Source organism: Podarcis muralis, chromosome 1 (assembly GCF_964188315.1).
Source record: "Podarcis muralis chromosome 1, rPodMur119.hap1.1, whole genome shotgun sequence".
NCBI classification, from domain to species: domain Eukaryota; kingdom Metazoa; phylum Chordata; class Lepidosauria; order Squamata; family Lacertidae; genus Podarcis; species Podarcis muralis.
The window spans coordinates 77,830,113-77,852,458 of record NC_135655.1 but is presented as its reverse complement, the minus strand read 5'-3'; the positions used below and the strand labels follow the sequence as shown (position 1 = coordinate 77,852,458).

Here is a 22,346-nt window from a genome sequence, read left to right as displayed (position 1 = left end):
TTCCTCATCAATCACCTCTTCTATTGGACAATGGCAAAAGCCTCTGTTTGCTACTGGTTCCAACGTGTCGTCGATCACACGCCAAGATACCTCACCATTGGGCAATAAAGGGGATAAAGGCCGGGGTCACGGCTTTGTTTCGCCCAATCAGCGTTTCCAGACGGGCGCTTCTAACTTCCCACCTCTACGCCTTAGCAACCAACTGACGTCACTTTGAAAGGCGTTCATGTTGTCCAACTAAAACCTCCGCTCCCATTTAAAAATAAACCAATGGCGGCCAATCGCTTGCCGAAGAGCTCGGACCAATGAGAACGAACGAGGGCAAACAAATGACTAGGAGCGAATACGCTTCCCTATTGGGCGGCGTGAGAAACCACGCCCTCTTTGTGTAATTGAAGATATCAAACTGCCTGACAACAGCGGCTTCTTTAACTGGAGGGGGCGGAGTTGACGCGAAACGAGACTTACGAAAGGCACTACTTGTAAATCAGGCGTAAGTCGCTCAGAAGCAGGGGGAATTAGCTCAAATGGTAGAGCGCTCGCTTAGCATGCGAGAGGTAGCGGGATCGATGCCCGCATTCTCCAATTTTCTTTTTCGTTGTTTTCCCGCTGTAATGCACATGTTTTACAAATCCTTAACTGGAATTGTGGCGTCCGTTTGAAAAAAACTTAAGTTTCTATTGTTTTTTTCTCGCTAACATTGTCTCGCGGCAGATCTTCTACACCTTCAGGGGTTGTGTACACTGAAGCCCGAACATAATTTTTAACAGGGGAGGCTCACCCTTGCACGCATCTGCTAAAGTCCAAAAATCGACTCCTCTCCCCCAAAAACCTCTCACATTTGCTATTTCCAGGGTTGGGGTAGGAAGAGCGAAGAAAAGGTGGTCGAAGTGCTGATGGAAAACACAAAAGTTAGTGCTCCTTATTTTGATTGTTAATGCCCATGATTGTTAATGCACGCGATGCTCTTTTTAAAAAAAAGCAGTAAAATATGTTAGTTAGCCTACAAAATAGGCAGTACTGACCTTTCCAAACAAAATAGAAGTTTAGGCTGCAGATAACCCTATGGCACCTGGCAGTTAAGTCCCACCGAAACCAATACTGTACATCTTCTAAACAGGCATATATATATATATAAGGTTGCCCTGTAAATGTGTGCCTCCTGCATGAAAGTACAGTATGCATAAGGAGGCCAAGATTTAAAAAAGGATTTAAAATTTTGTTTTATAAGGGAAACACACACTTGAAACCAGTGTATTTGGAACCTGCATAGTTTGGAGGAACAGCCTCATTCCTAACTAATGCATGGCAGCAAAGTGTCCTGCAATTGTGTCCAGCATGTGACAGCTAACTCACAAGGCTGGAGAAACCCTTGCGCAAAAGTGGACACATTTGTCACGCACTGTACTGCGCACCTTTCCTTCCTGTGTGGTTTCAATGTGGGCAGCTATGCCAGTAACCATGGCAAGTCTGTGCTGGTCACTTTTCTTCCTCCATCCCTTGTTATGTAAGTCCAATATTAATTATTTCAGTTTTAATTACAGCATCTACTCAGTGACTTGCATAACAGAAGCAAACCTAAATGCAGAAAGGATTTATACAAGAGATCACATATGCTAAAACTCAACAACGGACAGTTGCCGTTTTTTCCTGTTCAAAACAGACAACTGGAAAAGCAGCTCAAGATATCCTATTTGGATAAATGCATCCCAGGAATATGTGTACAGTGGTACCTTGGTTTACGAACTTAATCCGTTCCGGAAGTCCGTTCTTAAACCAAAGCGTTCTTAAACCAAGGCATTCTTTCCCATAGCAGCTGGGGACTCATTTTACAAATGGAACACACTCAACAGGAAGTGAAACATGTTCTGCTTCCAAGGCAAAGTTCACAAACCAAAACACCTACTTCCGGGTTTGCAGCGTTCTTAATCCAAGTTGTTCATAAACTAAGCTGTTCTTAAACCAAGGTACCACTGTATTGTCATCAATGTTTCTTTAGAAGGATAACTAAATGGGCCTTTTTATTACAGGTGCTTCAGATGTGTTTCAGTAATGCCAAGTAGCATCTTTCTCCAGTTCACTACAGTATGTTTGAATTCTATTAATCTTCAGCCTCTTGCTGCTAAAGGTTTGTCAGAAAGGTGAGAAATCTGTGAATGCTTTGCAGATCACAGCTTTAAATAAGGTCTACTAAATCTTTTTTTTTTTTAAGTATTACTCTTTACTGTTCTGTAAACCGGATCCTGCTATCTTAACTGGATTTGTGGCTGGCCTAAAAGATATGTTGCCGTCCAGCCCAGTGGGATTTCAGTCCCATGAAAATCAACACCTTAAAATGGTGCATAAAACCTGAGAAGGATGCCCTGACCAGTTCCTTAATGCAGTTGTGAAAAGCATCCCAGGACAATCATTATAAATGAAGAAACTGATAAATTAGTATTAATCACATGGTGATGATGCAGCAGCAAACAGATTCCAAATACAAATATAGGTTTGCTTCTAAGAGGAACAAGGTGATTAATTTCCCCCCAAGACTCATACAACATAATCCCTTTAGATGAAACAAAATGTTCAAAATCAGTTTCCTAATCTCATTTCCATCACTGATCCTATTAGCCGCCTGGAAGCAAAGCTATTGTTGGCTCAGACAGAAACGATGCACAACCTCTCGCCATGCACATATAGCCAAAACACTCTCCCTCCTTCCAAACCTTGATATCTAGTCTACCAGTCCAGAGATTGGCAGGGGAGTGATAGAGCCATGAGTGTGGGGACAATACTATTCTGTTCATTTATCAACTTGGGCATTGAAGGCTTAGCAGAGTGGCCCTCCCCATGGATCATTTTTATGCATGTGTGTGTGTGTGTCATAGCTGTCAACTTTTCCCTTTTCTTGTGAGGAATCCTATTCAGAATAAGGGAATTTCCCTTTAAAAAAGGGAAACGTTGACAGCTCTCTCTCTCTCTGTGTGTGTGTGTGTGTGTGTGTGTGTGTGAAAAACTTGGTGAAAAACCTATTGGTGAAAAACATCTATTTGTAGTTTTAATGATAATAATAACAATAATTAAAACAGGCTGCTCAAGATGGCAAATACACTTTAAAAATGCTAAGGTTGTTTTGTTTGTCATCCTCATTCTGAAAACATAAATTGCTGTATATAAGAGGCTGCTGTTACTATTAGCCATTCAATGGGTTTCAATGCCATACATAATTACTTGGGAGTAAGCCCCACTAAACACAAGTAGTACTTCTAAATCAATATCCATAGACATAGTCTCTGCAGGTAGGCAGTTATTTCTGATGAATCCATTACTTGATCCCATCCAATAAAAATGTTATTAATTAATTGTACTCTACTGCACTAGCAGATAATTATCCATAAGGGCTAAGGAGTGGTTTGACTGTGTAGGTTTCAGTATTAACATCTGTGTCTGATTTCCCAATGTGTCTGATTAATGTGTTTGGTGGATTTCTGTTAAGTTGTGGGTTGACATAGCAGACGACACAGCGATTTCTCCAGAGCAGCTCTTTATTTTGTAAGCTGGAACAGAACTGAATAGCAAACAGCTCAGCCGGCCTGCTTTTATAGGCAGCCGACTGTCAACATTGTAGCAACAACAACCCAGGGTTTCCCACCTAAAATAACTGACGTGGACCTGAGTGAAAACTATCTACACGATACTCCTGGTGGCCAGGGTGAGAACTTCAATACATAACACCCCTCCCCATCGAGATAAGACGTTAGTTACAATCATAATGGTTTCCTTATATACAGCACTACACGTAATGGTTCAATTAGGCACAAAGCATATCAGTTACATTCACATACTTCCATTAGACCAACGGTGTTACATGTCCAACAACATAGTCCTTTAAATACGGTCTACTGGCCTTGTGGATTTCCTGGGCGGAGAGTTCAACAGCTTCTGATGCCGCGGCCTCCTCAATGGCTTTCTGCAGCGTGAGGTCTGGCTTGCTGAGGAGACGCCATTGCAGACGGATGTCCCGGACCCCGCAGACGATTTGATCCACCAGGGCATCGTCTAAGTCTCGGAACTCGCAGTGCATTGCAGCCTCTCGGAGGGCGGTGGTGTAGTTGTTGATTGACTCCCCCTCTGCCTGGTTCCGGTGGTAGAACGCATGGTGGGCAGCAATCTTGGACGGCTTTGGGGCATAGTGGTTGCGGAGCTTCTCTTGAATCGTGTCCCACAGCTCTGCCTGGACTGCTAGAGGCGCAACCAATGCTCAGGCCGTCGCGAACACTTCGGGGCCACAAAGGCTGAGGGGAGGCCCTGCTTCTGCTCTTCAGACCCTCTTGTCAGCTCATTTGCTTGGAGGTAGCAGTCAAACCGAGCCAGGTAGGAGTCCCATGATTCAGAGGCTGGGGCAAATGGCGGTAGAGGCACGAGTGAAGCCATGGTTCCGATGCCGACGTGGAGGCGATGGATGGAACACTGTGCTCTAGCCAGAACGGTCAGCTCTGAATTGGTTCTACTCCGTGATTTCGCTCAGTGTTTCAGCTCCGTGATTCAGCTCATCTCAGAGGGTGGCCACATCTGGCTGTGCTCTGTTGTCCATCGATCCCACCTTCGTCGCCAGTGTTGAATAGTGGGTAGACATGGCAGACGACACAGCGATTTCTCCAAAGCAGCTCTTTATTTTGTAAGCTGGAACAGAACTGAACAGCAAACAGCTCAGCCAGCCTGCTTTTATAGGCAGCCGGCTGTCAACATTGTAGCAACAACAACCCAGGATTTCCCACCTAAAATAACTGACGTGGACCTGAGTGAAAACTATCTACACGATACTCCTGGTGGCCAGGGTGAGAACTTCAATACATAACAATTTCTATTCACCAGAAACCTCTTATTTCTAAGGCCAGGAGGTAGACACACAACAGGGTAAATATCTGGGTTCCGCTCTTTTTCCTTTAGCGATATGGGTGCTCCTGAGGATAATTCAAACTGACCACACAAATCCTGAAAGGATCCGGAGCCAAGCCATGCTTTTATCGTTTGAAGTTTTTATTTATATAATTAATCAGTCTGTGAGGTTTGTTTGTCTGAGGCTGTCAGTCAACATTACAATAAATGAGTTTTATATATTTTCACACAAATAAAATATTAGTGCACTCTGCTTTTAGATTATTTAGGTGTCACCACATTTTATTCATTTATTGACAACATTTATATGCCATCTAATAACTGTTCTCCAGGCATAAAGCAAAATTTAAAATAAAATACTGTATGATAGTAACCACAGGACAATTTTTAAAAGTAAACAAACTCCATTGTAAAAATTCAGCATCATAATGTCAGCAGCAGAATAAAGAAACACACAGGGGGGGTAAACCACTAAAAGTATCCCAAAAATATTATTAATAATAATTTCATTTATGAATGGCTTTGCATGAAGCATCTTGAAGCGATTTATAATATTTATATGAAATATCTAAAATACAGTGGATTCAAATGTTAACATTTCTGAAAGTCGGGGGGGGGATAAAAAGCTTTCAAATTGCACTGAAATGTCTAGAAAGAAGGCAGCATATCAGATTCTTTGGGGAGGGTGTTTGATTACCAACCAGAACCTTTACTGGAAAGGAGACCTCCATGCTTATGTTAGATTATGTTAGATTTTGGGGGCATGTCTCTTTTAAGAAAGCACCTGTCAGCCTCACCCTTGGATTTGTAGGAACATACATTTTTTAAAAACCTGCTTTCTGATTAATCCCAGGTACCTTAGTAAAATATATTATTAATTAATAATCTAATTAATCACTTAACTAACAGTGCAATCTGATGCATGTCTTACCAGAAGTAAGTCTCTTAGGTTTGCATAGGATTGCAGCTCTATTATTTAACCAATCCATAAACTCACTTATATCGTTTTAAAACAAAACATTCCTCCAAGCAGCAGTCAGCTATTATGTAACACACAGCCATATAAAATCCTACCTAGTTATTGCAAAGGAGAAAGCATCACTATCGTATCAGCAGTAGATAAGTTGGTTTACAGCTATCATCTCCAAACACATAAATCTGACCCCATTGTCTGCAACAAAGAATAGTGAAAACCCATTTCCTACAAGGACCAACAGCACCCACAGATGATTGTCAGCACGTTTTATTTCAACTCTTCATCTTCTTCAACTCTTCATAATCTAGTTTTGTATTGGGGGATGTGCTGAAAAAGGCACATACTTATCTGCCTAAGGCTCCAATCACAGGATTGTAAGTTAAATAAGTACCACACATTCCCTGTTAATATTCATGTTAGTAGGAGCTACTGCTCTTCTTGCAATCTTTATTGGTTTATACTCCCATATTTCCAGTGGCGTAGCGTGGGTTGTCAGCACCCGGGGCAAGGCAAGTAATTTTCGCCCCCTAACCCGTGGATTTGCGCCCCCTAACCTGTGGATTTGCCCTAACCCCAGATGTTGCGCCTGGTGCGGCCGGCCCCCCCTGCACCCCCCACGCTACGCCACTGCATATTTCACAAAGGCCAAACATTTTGCTCCTACTTTCTCAAATCCAAATTGCAGGCATCTGCAAGGAACAAAGTGGGGGAAAATCCATATTTCTATTAAATAAAAAATGCAAATACAATTTTCTCTACAATACAGTAGCTACAGTATTGATTTGATAAGAATGGCTGAACAGGAGAGGGGACATCTCAAGTACAGCATAGTAAGTTATTCTTAGACAACAACCTATTGAAAGCTTGTACACTTTTTGAAATTCATATTTATTTCTTACCATTATTCATAGTGTTTCAGTTTAACATTACATAGTCAGCTCTACCTTGCATAGCAATTTGTTTTTAAAATGTATTTTTTTTTAAAAAAAAAAGCACGCTTAGCAATAGAATAACTGTGCCAATTTTCAAGGCATCGGCTGAGTTCTTTGCTTTCAGAAATCAGATTGACATTTCCTGAAATGGAGCAGATTCACTACTGCCATATTAGGCGACTTTACTTATGCATGGATGCAGAACAGCAATTCAGATCCCACAGGAGGGAAATAGGTGACCTACATATTGGCTCCGGACATCTGGTGGCTAACTCATCCCTCCCCCAATCCTTTAACCCTTTCCTGCCCGCTGCGCTCTAACACACACATACGCAGATGCTCTGTTGATTGCAGAAGAGCTGCTTCATGACTCTGGGATGACGGTTTCATTGGTTTCCTGATGGACTCCAGGAAAAGGCTGGAGTTACTTCCAGAAGGCTTTTTTATTTCGATCTGCATTAAAGAGAAAACTAAAAGGGCAATACTGTATTAAAATTGTGTCTCTAGGGCATGCCTGCGGTTCTGATAGTCTGCCACCAGAGGGCCTCAGAACCCCACCTGATCAAGTCTTTCTACACATTGCAAAAACAATGCAGAGACTGGCCCTTAGAAGCTATCCCACAACGTTGTCCTTTCAGATCTATTCTTTCTCGTCTGCTGCCATCTACTGGACTCTAGCACGTTCCCCAGCCAACACTCCCAGTGAAAAGTCATTGCTCAGGGTTTAAAATTCAAGGTTAGGGTTTTGCCGCCTCTTCTCTCTGCCATTTGGGACTCACATAAGTTGCACATGGCTTCCTGCAGGACTGTCGCAACACCTTTCTTCAGGCATAGTGTGCAGTTGGTTAGCAGCGCATGCTGGAGACATGCGCAAGCTCAGACCAGAACGGAAATTAAAAGAGCTGCAATTCCCCGAGGGGCCGTGCACTTAACATGCTTGTGGCCACAGAGTGTTCTTTGCACTGCCCCAGATGCATCATCGTCCTTTCCCAGCTGGCCTGGGCCTCACACAGATGGCCTGGAAGAATGTCGAGAGCAGAAAACCATAAAAATGGGCTGGGCACACTTGAAAAACAAAACCCATGCACAGACTGCATAAATGAAGACATCAGAGACTGGCATGGGTGAAGCTGGAACACAGAGCGGGGTAAACAGGAGATTGCGCGCAGATGTTTGCTGTTCAGGGGCAAGCTAGTCTTGCGTTTCTAAACGAAAAATCCAAAATGGAGGCAGCCACATCGGCCCAACGGTAAGAACAGTGGTGGGCTCAGTGGTGTTAGAAAAGGCCACTAAGCTGCTGCCAATGCAATCAGCTTGACTGTGCATGTTGGAAATCCTGTAAGCCAAGACTCACGTTTGAGGCTCTTTGGTAAGAGAACCCTGACAGAGATTTAACACGGGAAAGCATGCAACAAAGTCTGGAAACAGAAGCTATATAAACTTTACATGGTGCCCTTTCCAGTGAATCCCAAAGTGCCCCTAGCACAAAGATAGATCTCATGTTTGGCAAGTTAAAAAATGGTTTACAGAGCTCTTCAAAGGTCAGATTCATGTGCTTTTTCCATACAGAAGTCAGGAAAAGTTGCAGTAAAAAACTGCTTGGTTAAAAAATGGCAAAAAGTTCCTAAAATGTTAGTTTCAGACTCCATTCTTGTCTGAAACAAAAGAGGCTGGCCAAAGCTATGTGGCTGGAGGGAGCAGCTCTGAGCTCCTCATGCACCAAATTCATAAGTAGACTGAGTACAACAAAAGACTTGGTTGCCCATTTCCCCCCAAGGATAAGGGAAGTGTCATAGGCTATACCTGGCAGGCCAGCTTACTCTATGGCATTAACCCTTTCATGCATTAATTAGACTGAAACATGCTGGTTATATGAGGCACTGATGTCCTTTTCCTTTTAGAATAGGGGTAGACCAGTGGAAAGTATTCCTGTAGGGTGAATGAAGCATTACCCTAACAATCCCTGTGTGCCGTGAGCTAGCCCCCATCCACTTGCCTTCTTACTTAGAACTAGCCCAGAGATGGTGGTGGCCCTGGCTTTCAGAGTCGTCTTCTTCTTCTTCTTCTTCTTCTTCTTCTTCTTCTTCTTCTTCTTCTTCTTCAAAATTAAAGAAGAATCCCTATCCATTAACTTCAACAAAAAATCCATCACATACCATATTTCACATACAGTCTGAATTCCAAAAAAAATAGTTTCAAAAACCTACATACAAAGATCACAAAAAGAGCTAGCTAAAAAGTATATCCAAAAACAAAATAATAACAGATATAAAACTATGTTTTCAGTTTAATATCTTAGAATATAATCAGACCAAAAAGGCAAATGGATGTTTTGAGGTCTACTAGTACAACTGGGAAGAGTTAAGGTAAGTCAGTAAGGGCCGCCAAGTGATTTCAAATGCATCAGACTTTGTTCCTCCTTAATCTCAGGATGGGGACAAAACTATAATTAGTCGGCTCCAGCTGCCATTGGCTCTGGCTCCATTTATTGCTGGCCTTCCACCCTAGCAGGCCCAATAAGCGGCAACCACCACTGGGGAAAACATTCACCTCCATTACTTAGTCCTCCAGTGGCAAGCAGAATTTAAATTTGTTGGGTTGACATTTACTGACGCTACCCGTAGTGGGGACAGAAAAGCACAGTGCTCAGCAAAATAAAAAAACCCCTCTTGCTAAGGGTTTCACAGAATGGAATGCTTTTTCACCTTTGGTGGAAAAAAATGGAGATCACGCTTAGGGACCCATCTGGTCCTTTGGGAGGAATAATACCCATAAAATATTAAAGATGAGGGTAGAAAGCAGACATAGGGATGAAGGGAAGGCCAATGAATCAATGAGTATGCTCAGGTGACTTCAAGTCTGATGGCTTTGGCTTGGCGTTTCAACATACTTAATACCCCACCAAGTTAAAACTGAGTGCTTTTGTCTGTGCTGCTACCCTCATACTGGACCACACGGCTGACAGGAGACCGTTGTGGGAGTGGTGCTGTAATACTCATTTCTCTCTCGAGCCTGCAGAGAGGAAATACATACCTGCCTTTTCCAGAGTTGTGATTTGCCACCTGTTGTCTGCCTCAGCACCTCAGAAATCTGCCCTGTACGTATGGCCTGTGGGTTCTTGGAGAAGATAAGAACCAGAGGGAGAAGGGGTCTGCAGTTGCATCAGTTCAGTCCTCCTTATTATGATGCCAGCATTAAAGAAGATTGGGCAGAATTAGGGGTGGAGGGTGGAAAGAGAAAGTTATTGGTCTGCAACCACTTCCCTTTCCTGAATGCTCCTAAAAAGGAAGTTTACAGGGGAAATACCTCTTCGAGATGAGCTTCCATGTGTTCTGGCTTCTGTCACAGTGTTTTGTTGTGCCAGTAGCGGTTTAGTCATGCTGGCCACATGACCCAGAAAGCTGTTTGTGGACAAATGCTGGCTCCCTTGGGCCTGAAAGTGAGACGAGTGCTGCACCCCATAGTCGCTTTTGACTGGACTTAACCTTCCAGGGGTCCTTTACCTTACCTCACCATGCAGACTAACCAGCCTCTTGATATTCACCCGTATTGATTTGTTACTCACGCTGATTAGACAGATGCAGAAAGTGATGGCTTGCGCTGGTGAATGTATAGGAGAACAGCTCTCTAGGACTGCAAGTCCCGAACCATGTACACAGGCCTCTAGCTATTTATGCATTCTCAGTTCATCGGAAGAGAATGACACCCCACATTCAGGAAGCAGGAGAGTGTCCAACCCTCCTCTAGCCTCCTCTCCTTTGCTTTATAAGGAAGGAGGACAGCTCCAGTCACTTCGCTAATTAGAAAAACACACACGTCTGGGACAGCAAATCTCACCAAAATGTAAACTTGAATCCTAAACCTCTTGAGGTGGTGGATGCTTGCCAGGCTTCCAAAGAGGGAATTACTACGGCAGTCAACCTTGCTGAGCTGAAGACATTCTTTCCTGCCTGAGTCAATTTTGTAGCTGCTTTCCCCCAATTTATTGCAAGGTTTCTAGGTGTTCCAACAAGCAGAATTTTTTTAGGGGGTGTGTATATTTGTGCCTATATTTGCTGAATTGGTATTGAGCAGAATGGGGTATTCTGTTTGCAGGATGCCAAGCTATGAACAAGGATTGTTCATGATTTAACATGGAGCTGTCTCAAATGGTCACCAGCCCAATCCATAGTGCAGGTCATCTATTTGATTTGGGTTTTGTCTCTGGTGACAAGATTGACGGTCTGGAAAAAAGAGGGGGTTTCTATGAGCCAGTTGTCATGGTCATAAGTTTGGGCTAAAAGCACTAACTTTCTCCTATAGGGATGGGGACCCATTATGATGGTCGACTCCACCCCCAGAGACTTGTGGACTCTAGTGGGTTCTTGCATGTTTGAGGTGATATTTTTGGTGATCCTCTCAAGGTATACTATGAAGTTGCATGCAATGAAAGAGGCTGCATAACCCTTTGGGTCCCTTCCAACTCTATAATTCTATTATTCTAAACGTGGGGTCTTATCTATGGTGAGAACAACCCAGTGTTTTTGCACGATAGCTAAAGTGAGCCAGACTCTGTTTCAACTGTTTCTGCTACAAAGAATAAGAAAGCCCAAAATGGATGCCTGGACCAGAGCAAAACAGGCAATTCCAGAGCAAAGTGCTTGGCTGTTTGCAAGAAATGGTCAGACCATGGCAAGTTTCCTAATAAAGGCAAGCAAAGCAAACAGTCCACATGAGCAAAATTATTTCCAGATGCAATAAAATGGAAAATACCGTACAACCTGCAAACAAAACTTATCTAGCCAACAGCTAGCTAGGGGAGGAAAATAATGTTTAGATTCCTTTGAGAATGAGAATCTTTTAAGGACTGGGATTTTAGGATAAGATGGTGTTCAGATTCTTTTTTCTCCTTTTTCTAAAAAGCTTGTTGGTCCAATCAAATGCAGCAATTCTTGTCAGTAGAATGAAGTGTTGCATAGTAACTGGTCTTGAATCTGGAGTGGCTCCGAAAGTGCACGCCTGATAGCCCAGATAAGGGTCAAAATTATATATATTTAACTATACATTTTAAAAGAACCTTTTGCCTTTTTAAGAACCTTCTGCTTCAACCAGCATCCTGCTGTGCCTAAGGAGCCAAGCTAAAGATGCTTTAGAGCACAGAAGATGCAAGTGCCAGAAGTAGCAGTGGTTTGTGGGATTTACGATGTGACCAGGAAGGCCCATGGGTCTGGTTACCAGAGTCAGCTTGGCTGCTCTGCTGTCTGCTCCCCAACTTGGAAGACTGAAGGCTTAGCCACCCTTAAGATACCCAGGGCTGCAGATGTACTTCAGCATATGAGATGCAAAGGGGTACTGAAAGGGTTAGAAAAGCTTGGGGAGTGTGTAAAAAGCCAGCCACAGAACAGGGGAAACTGCATAAAACAGAAGTTGCATATTGGGAGAGCAATGCCCTACCCACTGCTGAGAAAAAACATTTCATCAGGGAGAACTATGCCATCTTGTGGTTTTATTATATGCCAAGTAACCACATCCTCAACTCTTCCTCTGGGACTCCCACAGTGAGCACAAGGGCAGCTCAGTGTAAGCTGTCAAGTGCTGCAAACCAGAGTACAAGGATTTTGCCATGCCTTTTTGTGAAACAAAGAAGAGAAAGAGAGGATTTCTGGGCGTGCTGTTATTTATCTCTGGGTTGCTCTGCTCAGTTTCACAAATCTGCCTGTATGATTATCTGGACAGGGAGAACCCGCCAGCTGGCAAGGTTCGCCTTGAGCCCCATCCCAGATGTGTCCATCTTCTGTTTTCAATTGTTCAACACATTCACTTTGTGTGTGTCCAATCAAGTGCACAAATATGTGTACAATCCATGCTCATATGTTTGCACAAAGTGTCTCATCTGGAATTGCCATTTCCAACAGCTGAACTGCTATCCAGTTGGAAAGAGCAGAAATAAGGCGGCTTCAATACGAATGCTGTGCAAACGAGCTCTTTTGGAGAATCTTGGTGCTTTGAAATGATACAAACTAATTGTGAGCCCTAATGTAAGGCAGCAGCTTGTTGCTGTAGTCATAAATTAGCAAGAATGAATCAACACTTAATTATATATTGCTGCCCCGTAAACTTAAATCTATGAAATTTCCTGGAAAAGCGTTTTCAGTGATTACAAAAAAAGGAGGGAAGGTTGACAACCCCACCGCAAACTTCAACACAACTTTAAAACTGTTCATGCAAAATGTGTTCACCAACATTAATGCATTATGGAAGGGTGGGGATTCAGCCTATAAACTTCAGAAAGAATAAAACCAATACGCACTGGGAAAGATGCAGCAAATAAAATACGCTGTAACACGCACCAACTTCTTTTGAAAGTTTAACACCAGGAGGGAAGAAAAACCCACTCTCAACAGTATTACATGAAAAATCATTTATGCAGGGAGGTGTCAAACAATCCTCCCCAGAGTTTGAATTACAAAACAATGCCAAGAAAAATCTATAATACAAAATGTAGAGAATTAACTTTACAGATGTTTATTTATATATGAAGCCAGAAACTTGAAACAACACTTTAGCATTGGTGATATGGAACAATGATAAGTTGCAGTTGCTTACTGTACGTTCAATTTTATGACACAATCCAGCCCAACTGGACTTTGCTCTGTTTTGTTGCTTGCATACCAAAGTGTGGGTGTGTATGTGCAGTTAAAAGGGTATTTTCAACCAGTCGTCGTTATAGAACACCACATTCTATAAACAGTGATTTTAATAACTCTTCTGCTGGCGATGCAAAGAACTTTAACCTAGTGTTATTTAAAACATTAGTAGTAACATTCCTTGTGAGGAACATGTTAATCTAACTTCATAACTGGTACTTTGCAGCAATCGCATACAAAAAACAAAAAGTCACATACAATTTTATACTGAGAGCATAACCAGTAAAAATATGAACACTAGGACTTCCAGGAAATGGGGATACATGTTGGTTAGTGGAAGTTCCCTTGAAATAAGAGCAAAACTCCCCCACAGGATACTTTGAAGTGTTTGCCAGAAATCACACCAACTTTCTAAAGTCAACATTTAGTGATGTTGCATTAATGATGTCCAAATAAACTTAATTCCACCATCATACGGATGCCTTTGTTTGGCCTGACTTGAGCATTAACACATTTTTGCAGCACGATGCATGCTGAAAAATTAACCAGTGGAACACAATGAGTAAGAGGCAACTTGCTGTTTAAGGCTTTGTTATAATCTGCCCAAGTCAATATGCTAGGCTGCTGAAAAATACCAAAGGCACTTTTTCCTGTGTATGACAAATTGTGTCTACAAAAAGGATACAAGTATAAAGCTAAAATATTTAGGCTGTTTGCTGAGTACATTTTACAATATAAATATAAAAAAGATTGGCGTGAGTCTATTATAACCATTCTTGGCAATATTTGTATATATTCATGTCCATTTACATTAGCAGCAATTGCAAGAAATATTTAGATACAATACAGAAAGCAGCCTGGGTTTCACTTCTGTGTAAAATGCCCTCTGAATTTCATGTGGAACAGCAAAGCACTACCCCCATCTTCTAAGATGTCTTCCTTGGAGTCACCCATTTGCAACCCAGAAATGCCCCCATTTCACCTCTTAAGATTCTTACTGCAGTGTGCAGTGAGGCAGCAGAAGCTTCTTCTGCTCCCTTTCTCCCCATGGTTCTGTCATCTCCCTGGTGCGCCTACTGAAATGGGCACAGCACCAGGTGTATTGCACGGCAGAAAGAGGCAGGAAACAGAAGAGGTAGAAGTTGCTGTGGCTGCCTTGCGGCACCTAACGAAGCAAGCAGATTCAAGGGGGGTGGATCTCTAGGTTGCAATTGGCTAGCCCCAATTTTTATTTTTTGCTTCATTTTGTTCCAGGCCAATAGGTTTTATTTATTTATTTAAATCCACAACTGTTCTGTTTCTAATTGCAAAATACTTCAAATTACATTATTTACAAAGTATTTTCCACAGATAATATTTTACAAGTAAGCTCGACCTTACACCCTTCTTTCCACAGCACACAAGCACACATGCAGGCACACATTGAAAAAGTTAACCACAGGGGATCTCTGGGGGGAAATGGCTCCTGGCCTTAGGCTGCAATCCACTTCCTTGTGAGTAAGCCCCAATGAACTCAGTCGGACTTACTTGCAGAAAATTACGCTTTATTTTTCAATAGTTTCCTTTCAGGTGCAAGGTAAACTAAGCAAGCTTTTAGGTCTACTTTTTCCTCTAAAAAAAAAAGGCACGTGTGTATGCCAGGCTGCTTGTCAAGATTAAATTGACTTCCGGGCTGGATTAGGACATGTGGTTAGTGCATCTATCGGTAGGCAACAGATCTGAGAGCTTTTAAGAATCAGAAACTACTTTGTGAAAAAGAGGCTTGCCACTGAGCTTCCACCAACCACCTCAAGAGAAATCAAGTTTTGGACAAGTGTTCTTGGGTGAAAGAATGCCACACACAGCCAGTGACCCCGTTGCAGGGAAGTATTATAAGACGTCTGGACATGGTTGTACCAACATTGTCTGAAAAGAATGTGCTGCTTCTTGGGTTTTAATGCGCAAAGCTGAAAACTTTGTGAAATCAATCAACATGGATCATCTTGTTTGATAGCACAAGGCGAAGTCATCCCCTCCCACAAAAAAAAATATGTGCTTGAGTTCAAAGCATCATTTATGCAAGCCAATTATCTTGCCATTTATGAAATTAGATGTTTCAGTACTTAGTTTCAAATTCACTTTTTAAAAATAAATAAATTGAACGTTTGTCCAAAATTGATTGTTTGACTTTGTGTGTCACATATTCCTCTATGCCGCAGTGTGTTGCCCTGAGATGTCAAATAAGGAAATGAATTCTAGCCTAGCCCACAGTACTGACGAGTATATATTTAAAAATTAAAATTCAGGGCTGCGCAACAAACGCTTTCATGCTGTTCATTTACTGGAAATGCACTTGATGGCTCTGCTGGCTCAAAGTATGTCAATTACAGGCAAACTATAAAGCAAAGACATTTCTTCTCAGAATACAAGAGCCCGGGGTTATCCAATGAAACTGACCAATATGAGGCTCAGAACATACAAAATGAAAGACTTCTGCACTCATCACAAATTCTAACTCTCCATTAGTGGGGAGTTTGTGAAAGAGGGGAGGGGAATCACATTTCCATGGATATACTAGACGGAAAGGTGACCCCAAGTGATGAAAGTGTGGCATGCACTTCTCTGCAATTTGCTTCTTTGAAAATGTTGCAGCATTTCATACCAAAATTTAGTAACCACGATCCTGCAAATTATTAAACAGGCTTGTTGAAATCAATGGGCTATAACTCAAGCGACGCAGCTTTGGTCAAGAAAACCAAACGTAATATTTTCTCCGGTTCTGTGAAGACCATGGGCTGGATGCAAATGAATTTTACATCTCGCCCTTGTAAGAAAATGAAGCAACAGTTTACAAAATCTCACGCATGTGCAAACTACTATAGGACTGGCCTACACTAAGAGCAACAGTAGCTATTTCCCATCTGCTTATGGTTCTCTGTTCTGCTCACTGCACAATAATGTGTTTCCGAAAATGTAGGGGAACATCCCCAATAATTTGTGGATTTATTTTCTTTCTTTTGAAATCAGCAGTTTATTGAAATACCTGTCTTTTAACGTTCAGTGTCACTTGCAAGACGACCATAAATTAGGCCTGCAATGTTAAGAGTTAAAATAGCAACCTCTTTACAAATGCCACATGAAAGTTTAAACACAGTTATGCTGAAGTCAAACAACGGGATGGAAATCTCTCAACTGTGAAATATACATGCATGCTTTGCTTATAATTTAGTTGGATATGAGACAATTGGATATGGCCTTTCTTTCCTGCTTCTCAGTTTACATCATTAATCAGGGATTTGTTGAGAATACTTAACAAGTTAAGATGCTATTATGAATGACTTTGACCAGAGCCAACTACATGCATCACCGCGAGCAGAGCCTGTGCTGGAACTGCCAGGAGAATTCTCATGTCTATGGCACCCTACAGTTGATAGGAGCAGGATATGGATTTTGTGGTATCCACAGACATTTGCAGTATTTGTGGAGTTAGCATTTGCAAATAATTATAGTTCTTCATCCACCACGCTGAAACTTTGCAAGAGAAGGAAAGGATAATTTCTTGAGGGACATACCCCACCCCGTCCTGCCGAATCTAAGCATCGATTCAAATGCTTAGGAAGCACAGATTTAAGGAAAGGAACGGTAAGATAAACATCAGAACGTCAAACTCCACCCGCTCAGTAAGATAGGAAATACTGGCAAGGGTTTGGAGGAGTTTCACATCATGCTCAGTCAAAAAAAATAAATTGCACAAAAATCAACTATGAGTTCAAAAAGGACCATTTTTCATCCTTGTCAGTGCCATTAAGGCTGTTCAAAAGTCTGCTGCACCTGCTGTTCTGCAGCTGTGAAAACATATTGTGATTTTAGTTCTTTCTTTCCTTTCCTTATCATTACTTGTTCATATCGCAGCCCTCACAATACTTAAGTTTCCAAACGTTCTGTACAAGGCAGTCAAGTCTGAACACCGAAAAAGGCAAACTTAGAGGCAGATAGCACAAGACGTGTTGCTCTCTTCCTAAGCACAAAAACAGATTTGAAATGTGCCCTGATCCAGAAGGTATGGAGAAGCCAAATGACAAGAGGAGGCTTGCTTATTCAGTTTCAAATAAAGGACAGATCTGCGTATGCAAAGTGATGAGAAGAAGCCCATTGAAGCAAAGATGTTCTACAGACATGCACCTCTTGATGCAAATGGAGCTAGATGAAGCACACGAGTTTCAACGGATTAGTCAACTAAATCTGCGTGAGTCTGCAGGTGAACTAAAACAATATTTCTGGGGAAAGTGTGTATGCTGCTTATAGATGATGCATCCTGATTTTTAAGACAGGCATCATTCCAGAAAAGGCACCCCCTTCCAGCATATGACAGAAGAAAATGTATCTGATATCCATTAATCCACACACAATTACATAATTCTGTTGCTCAATGAACTGGATACTTTTTTTTTAATCAACTAAGTATGTGTGTCATAATTTTGGAAATACATTTCTTTTTATAAAAGCTTGGATTTTTTGTGCAAAAACTCAATGGGACCAAAAAAAAAAAAAAAAAGTGGACCAGATTGGGGGTGGGAGTAGAAGAGAAATCTCACAGAAGCTGGCCCCTTGTGACCTTTTAGATGAGCATGATAACAAATAGTGGTATCACTTTTTGGATTTTCCATTTCTATTTCTATCGTAGGTCTCTTAGCCACATGCCTTCCTAGCAACTGCAAAGCCAAACTCAGGACTTCTTTACTCCCCCCGCAACTAAAATGACACTCAGGTTTTCAGAACCCTGACAGGACTGTGTGCAGCACAAAGGTGTGCAGTGGGCTGGCTGCATGCTTATTTCATCCTAGCGAAAAGTGGTTTGCAATGTATAAAGTGAGAGCGAGTTTCAGAATTCCACCTTGACCCCAGGTGGCTTTCCCTGGAAAGCAAATGATGGAATAAAAACAGGGGGACAGACCTCTTTTCTTCTTCTCGTTTTCTTTTGGAATGCAACATCCCCAAAGAAAAGTACGTTTTTGTGGTTAATTACCTACGATCAAGTAAGTACAAAATAAAAATACCCCGGATGTGTATTTCAAACAACTTTGCCATTCATTCACACAATATCTTTACTCCCTCTTTTTTGTTACTTGACACACACACACACACACACACCCCACCGCCGCTTGTACATTCCCCTTTACTGAATCAAAACAGCAATTTCAAAAGCTCCAGGTATCTACGCCCCATTTCCCACCTCCTTTGGAGGTCGAATTAATTTTGTGACTTCAATGCAAAGGCAAAATATGGCACAAAAAGAATGGATATTAAATTAAAAAAACAAAAAAACAACAACTTATAAATATTATTCCGCTGTACAATTTTCACAGCCCTGGCCCCACCCGTTTTTATTCACATTTTTAAAGTTCCCGCCCCATTTTTTTAGATCATAAAATATATATTTAAAAATCTGTGTTCATATTTAAAATATATTTACAGGAAAAAGATAAGTTCCTTCTGCTGAAATCATGAAGAGTCTGTACAAGGGGACGGGGGAGGCGGGTAGAGGTGGAAGTAACTTCGCTCTGTGGCGGGAGACGGCGGGCAGCTCTCTTCCGCTGACATGTACTGGCTGCGAGGGGTAGGAGGAGGGGGGTAAGGGTCTGAGTCTGAATTTAGGTCTATGTAGTATTTATTGGCTTTCCACCGGCTCGTGGTGTAGTCACTGTCACAGACATCAGTGCTGCACGGCGTAGTTGGTGGAGCTATCCCCCGTATAAGATAGGGCCTGAAAGAGAAAATCAAAGTTAGCTGCATAGTAAAAAAATATGCTCCATAGCAGGAAAAGGAGTTATTCTTCCTCTTTATCTGCATCAATATGGTCAGCTGAAGGAGTCAGCTGTGATAGTGGGTTTTATTTGCATGTCACATTGCCATAGTTAGAAATAAACTGTGGTCATGGCGCGAGAGAAACATACCAGAGGCTTCCTCTTTCTCTCAAACCACAGGTGCTAAGCCAAGTATAAACCTTGCCTGTTCAAACCTTCTGCTCATAATCTGTTTGGAGGGAAACAGACTGTGCGTGCCAGTTTGCACATATTGCCCAGCCAGCCCTTTAGTTTGCCTTGGTCCTGTATACTTGAAGGAGTGTCTCCACCCCCATCGTTCAGCCCGGACACTGAGGTCCAGCTCCGAGGGCCTTCTGGTCGTTCCCTCATTGTGAGAAGCTAAGCTACAGGGAACCAGGCAGAGGGCCTTCTTGGTAGTGACGCCCGCCCTGTAGAACGCCCTCCCATCAAGGAAATAAGCAGCTATCCTATTTTTAAATGACATCTGAAGGCAGCCCTGTTTAGGGAAGTTTTTAATATTTAATGCTGTATTGTTTTTAACACTCAATTGGGAGCCGCCCAGAGTGGCTGGGGAAACGCTTGGTGAAGAAAAGTTTGAGAAGCCCCAGTGTAGGTCACAGAAAGCATTGGAGCCAACTCCTAGGGGCTTTGGGAGCTTTGGCCCCCACAAAGTTGATGGGCATTCCCATTCTAATGGTGTGTGTGCACTGCACCATGTGATCGATTATGTGGGGTGGGGCTTACCTGGGCCCCCACAATATTTTATTCAAGCTGGTGTGCCTGATGGAAAGGACATTACTCCTAAGGGCAGAGTTGTGGGCATAGCCAGGCCAAGGCTAAAACACTTCATTCTTGGTAGCCTGTTTTCAGTATACCTGTAAACAGGCCTAGATCCCAATTCTGGGATCCTGACAATTAAAATGTAATAAGGTGACACTAAAGCATATGCATTAGGGAGAGAAAAATAAATTCAATACTGTAACAAAAGGTGATTCATGTTAAACCTAAGAGTAGATTGGAAACTGAATGAGGGAAGAGCCTTTCAAGCTTTTGAAGGCTGAACTTTGAGGAGGTTCATTCTGGTTCACTGACATCACCTTGCTATGAAGAATTCAAAAGGGAGCTTACCTGTAAGATCTTGTTGTTGAAGGAATGTTTGAAGAATAGAACATTTCTGTGTTATAGAGGGAGCGATCAGTGGCTGGTGAAGGCGGTGGATTCAGAATCTGTGGAAGGATAAAATAAGTATTTTTCTTTGTCCAAGTCATGCTACCAACAGAAATCACCCTGGCTCTTGTGTACAAAGGTTCACAAAAACTGTTTTTCACAAAGTTGCCTCGTGTAGCCTTGATAACGGGAGTACAAAGGTTGTATGAGTCTGCTCTAAATCCTTACTTCTTATTAGAATGACAGAACCATGTTATTAACATGCATCAATTGTTTCTGACTGTAAACTTAAACATGTACTGTCCTAGAAACCACTAACTTTGTTGCTAATAGATTGACTAGTAAACTGCTTACCTTCCCTGGCAACAATTCCCTGGGCCTCAAAGAAACATTTTGTTAACTGGAAAAACAACGCATTTAACGTTGAACCTTCTGTATGCACAGCAAGTGGTTTTGAAACTGTCCATTCCTTATGAACTGCTATTTTTCATTGTTTTGGTTATGTTTTGGACTTCTTCATAGGTTGCTGGAAATTCTGATTCATCAATACATCTTTTTACAAATTTTAACAATACCTGGTCTATTTAAACATCCCTCTACCCTTTTCATTTCCAACTGGTCTTAGCCAAAGAGCTTTTTAAAATGCAAATTGTGGCTGAAATTTCTTCAAGGGATTAGTATGGACATACCCTTCCCATTTTTAAAATGGTCTTTTCCTCTGTTCTTTAGCTCATTTGTTTGCCAGAGTCTTACACACAGACTTCACTTGCTTTCTCAAATTTCTCTCTTATAAACCTAAAGGCATTTGCATCCTAAAACTGCTTTTAAAAAAAGTTTCTTTAAAATTTGTGACTTCTAAAAATGGTAAGGGTTTCTGCTGCTCTTCCTTTGGATGATCTTAAAAAGGTAGCCTTCAGTCATTGCTTTGCCCATATATAAAGGGCAGAAAGAAGAGTTTGGCCACTTGCCATTCATTGCTTCTGCCCTGCAGGAAAATGTCATAACGTCACTCAGTCCATCCTAGCATTGACAAGAGCGACTTGGATTGACTTGCTCAAGGTCACAAGAGCCAGAAGCAGAATGAAGAAGCAGCTTGTAACGTCCAGTTTGACCTTGAATTGCCATGAATAGCTGGGACAAGGGCACAGCTGACTGAGAATTTGTGGGGCAGGGCAGTCCCCTTACGACGGCTTCTGAAGCATACAACAGAATCAATTGACTGTGCTGGACCAACCAGTCAAGTCTGCTCTCTCTTGGATTCATCACAGTCGTTTCTTCCATCCTCTTGCTTTTTCTATAACAATGGCTGTTTTTTCATTTATGAGAAGAGGATTCAGAGGATTTGGGTCAGTTCACAGAGATCCAAGACAAAAATCAATGCAAATAAACAGCAGGAGAAACGTTTGACTTCTGAGACTCCCCATCATCTCTGACCCGTCTCTCTCTCTCTCTCTCTCTCTCTCTCTCTCTCTCTCTCTCTGTGTGTGTGTGTGTGTGTGTGTGTGCTTGTTTGTTCTTACTTTGGCACACGCCTGTGGGACGACACTGTGCTGCTAACTGCCTTACTAGGTCTGCAACCTCAGAAAGTTCACAAGGAACAGAATGATTACACTTAGGTAGGGGGTGGGGGAGATACAAAACCGCAGACACTCAGAGGAATGTTCTCAAAGGTCATTATCTGGACAAAAAAATGTGTGCTATAAAATCTAACACTCTGTTTACTCATTACCAGGCTCAGTGATCATCCTGACTTCTCTGGGATTTTTTCTGAAGAGAAAAGCCTCATTATTGCTCAGTGAACTGAAGAAGAGAATGCCGGACACCTTCAGAGGACATTAGGCTGGCCTGCAACTCATAGCCAGCAACTTGGAAGGGTTTTTTTTTTAAATAAAAACAAACAAACCAGCTCATTCCTAACAGCAGATGCTTATTTCTGAGTCATAAATGTGGAGATAGG

At 42.0% G+C, this 22,346-nt stretch overlaps 1 protein-coding gene, 1 long non-coding RNA gene and 1 other non-coding gene across 3 annotated transcripts in view; 2 read left to right on the top strand and 1 right to left on the bottom strand.

The window, feature by feature from the left end:
• Positions 1 to 3: 3 nt before the first annotated feature.
• Positions 4 to 22,294, top strand: LOC114599994 (uncharacterized). The gene is made up of 3 exons (XR_003707412.2): positions 4 to 911; positions 2,031 to 2,141; positions 22,122 to 22,294. It is a non-coding gene; the product is annotated as an uncharacterized LOC114599994 (long non-coding RNA).
• On the top strand, positions 513 to 585 carry TRNAA-AGC (transfer RNA alanine (anticodon AGC)). The gene has a single exon. It is a non-coding gene; the product is annotated as a tRNA-Ala (tRNA).
• The window catches only part of LRP5 (LDL receptor related protein 5), a 118,233-nt gene continuing 109,064 nt past the window's right edge, over positions 13,178 to 22,346 (bottom strand). The window contains exons 22-23 of the mRNA XM_028735812.2: positions 20,351 to 20,448; positions 13,178 to 19,161 (exon numbers count right to left, since the gene is read on the bottom strand). Coding sequence (XP_028591645.2) covers positions 18,900 to 19,161; positions 20,351 to 20,448 — 360 coding nt within the window. The 3' untranslated portion in view covers positions 13,178 to 18,899. The remainder of the gene's footprint in view (positions 19,162 to 20,350; positions 20,449 to 22,346) is intronic.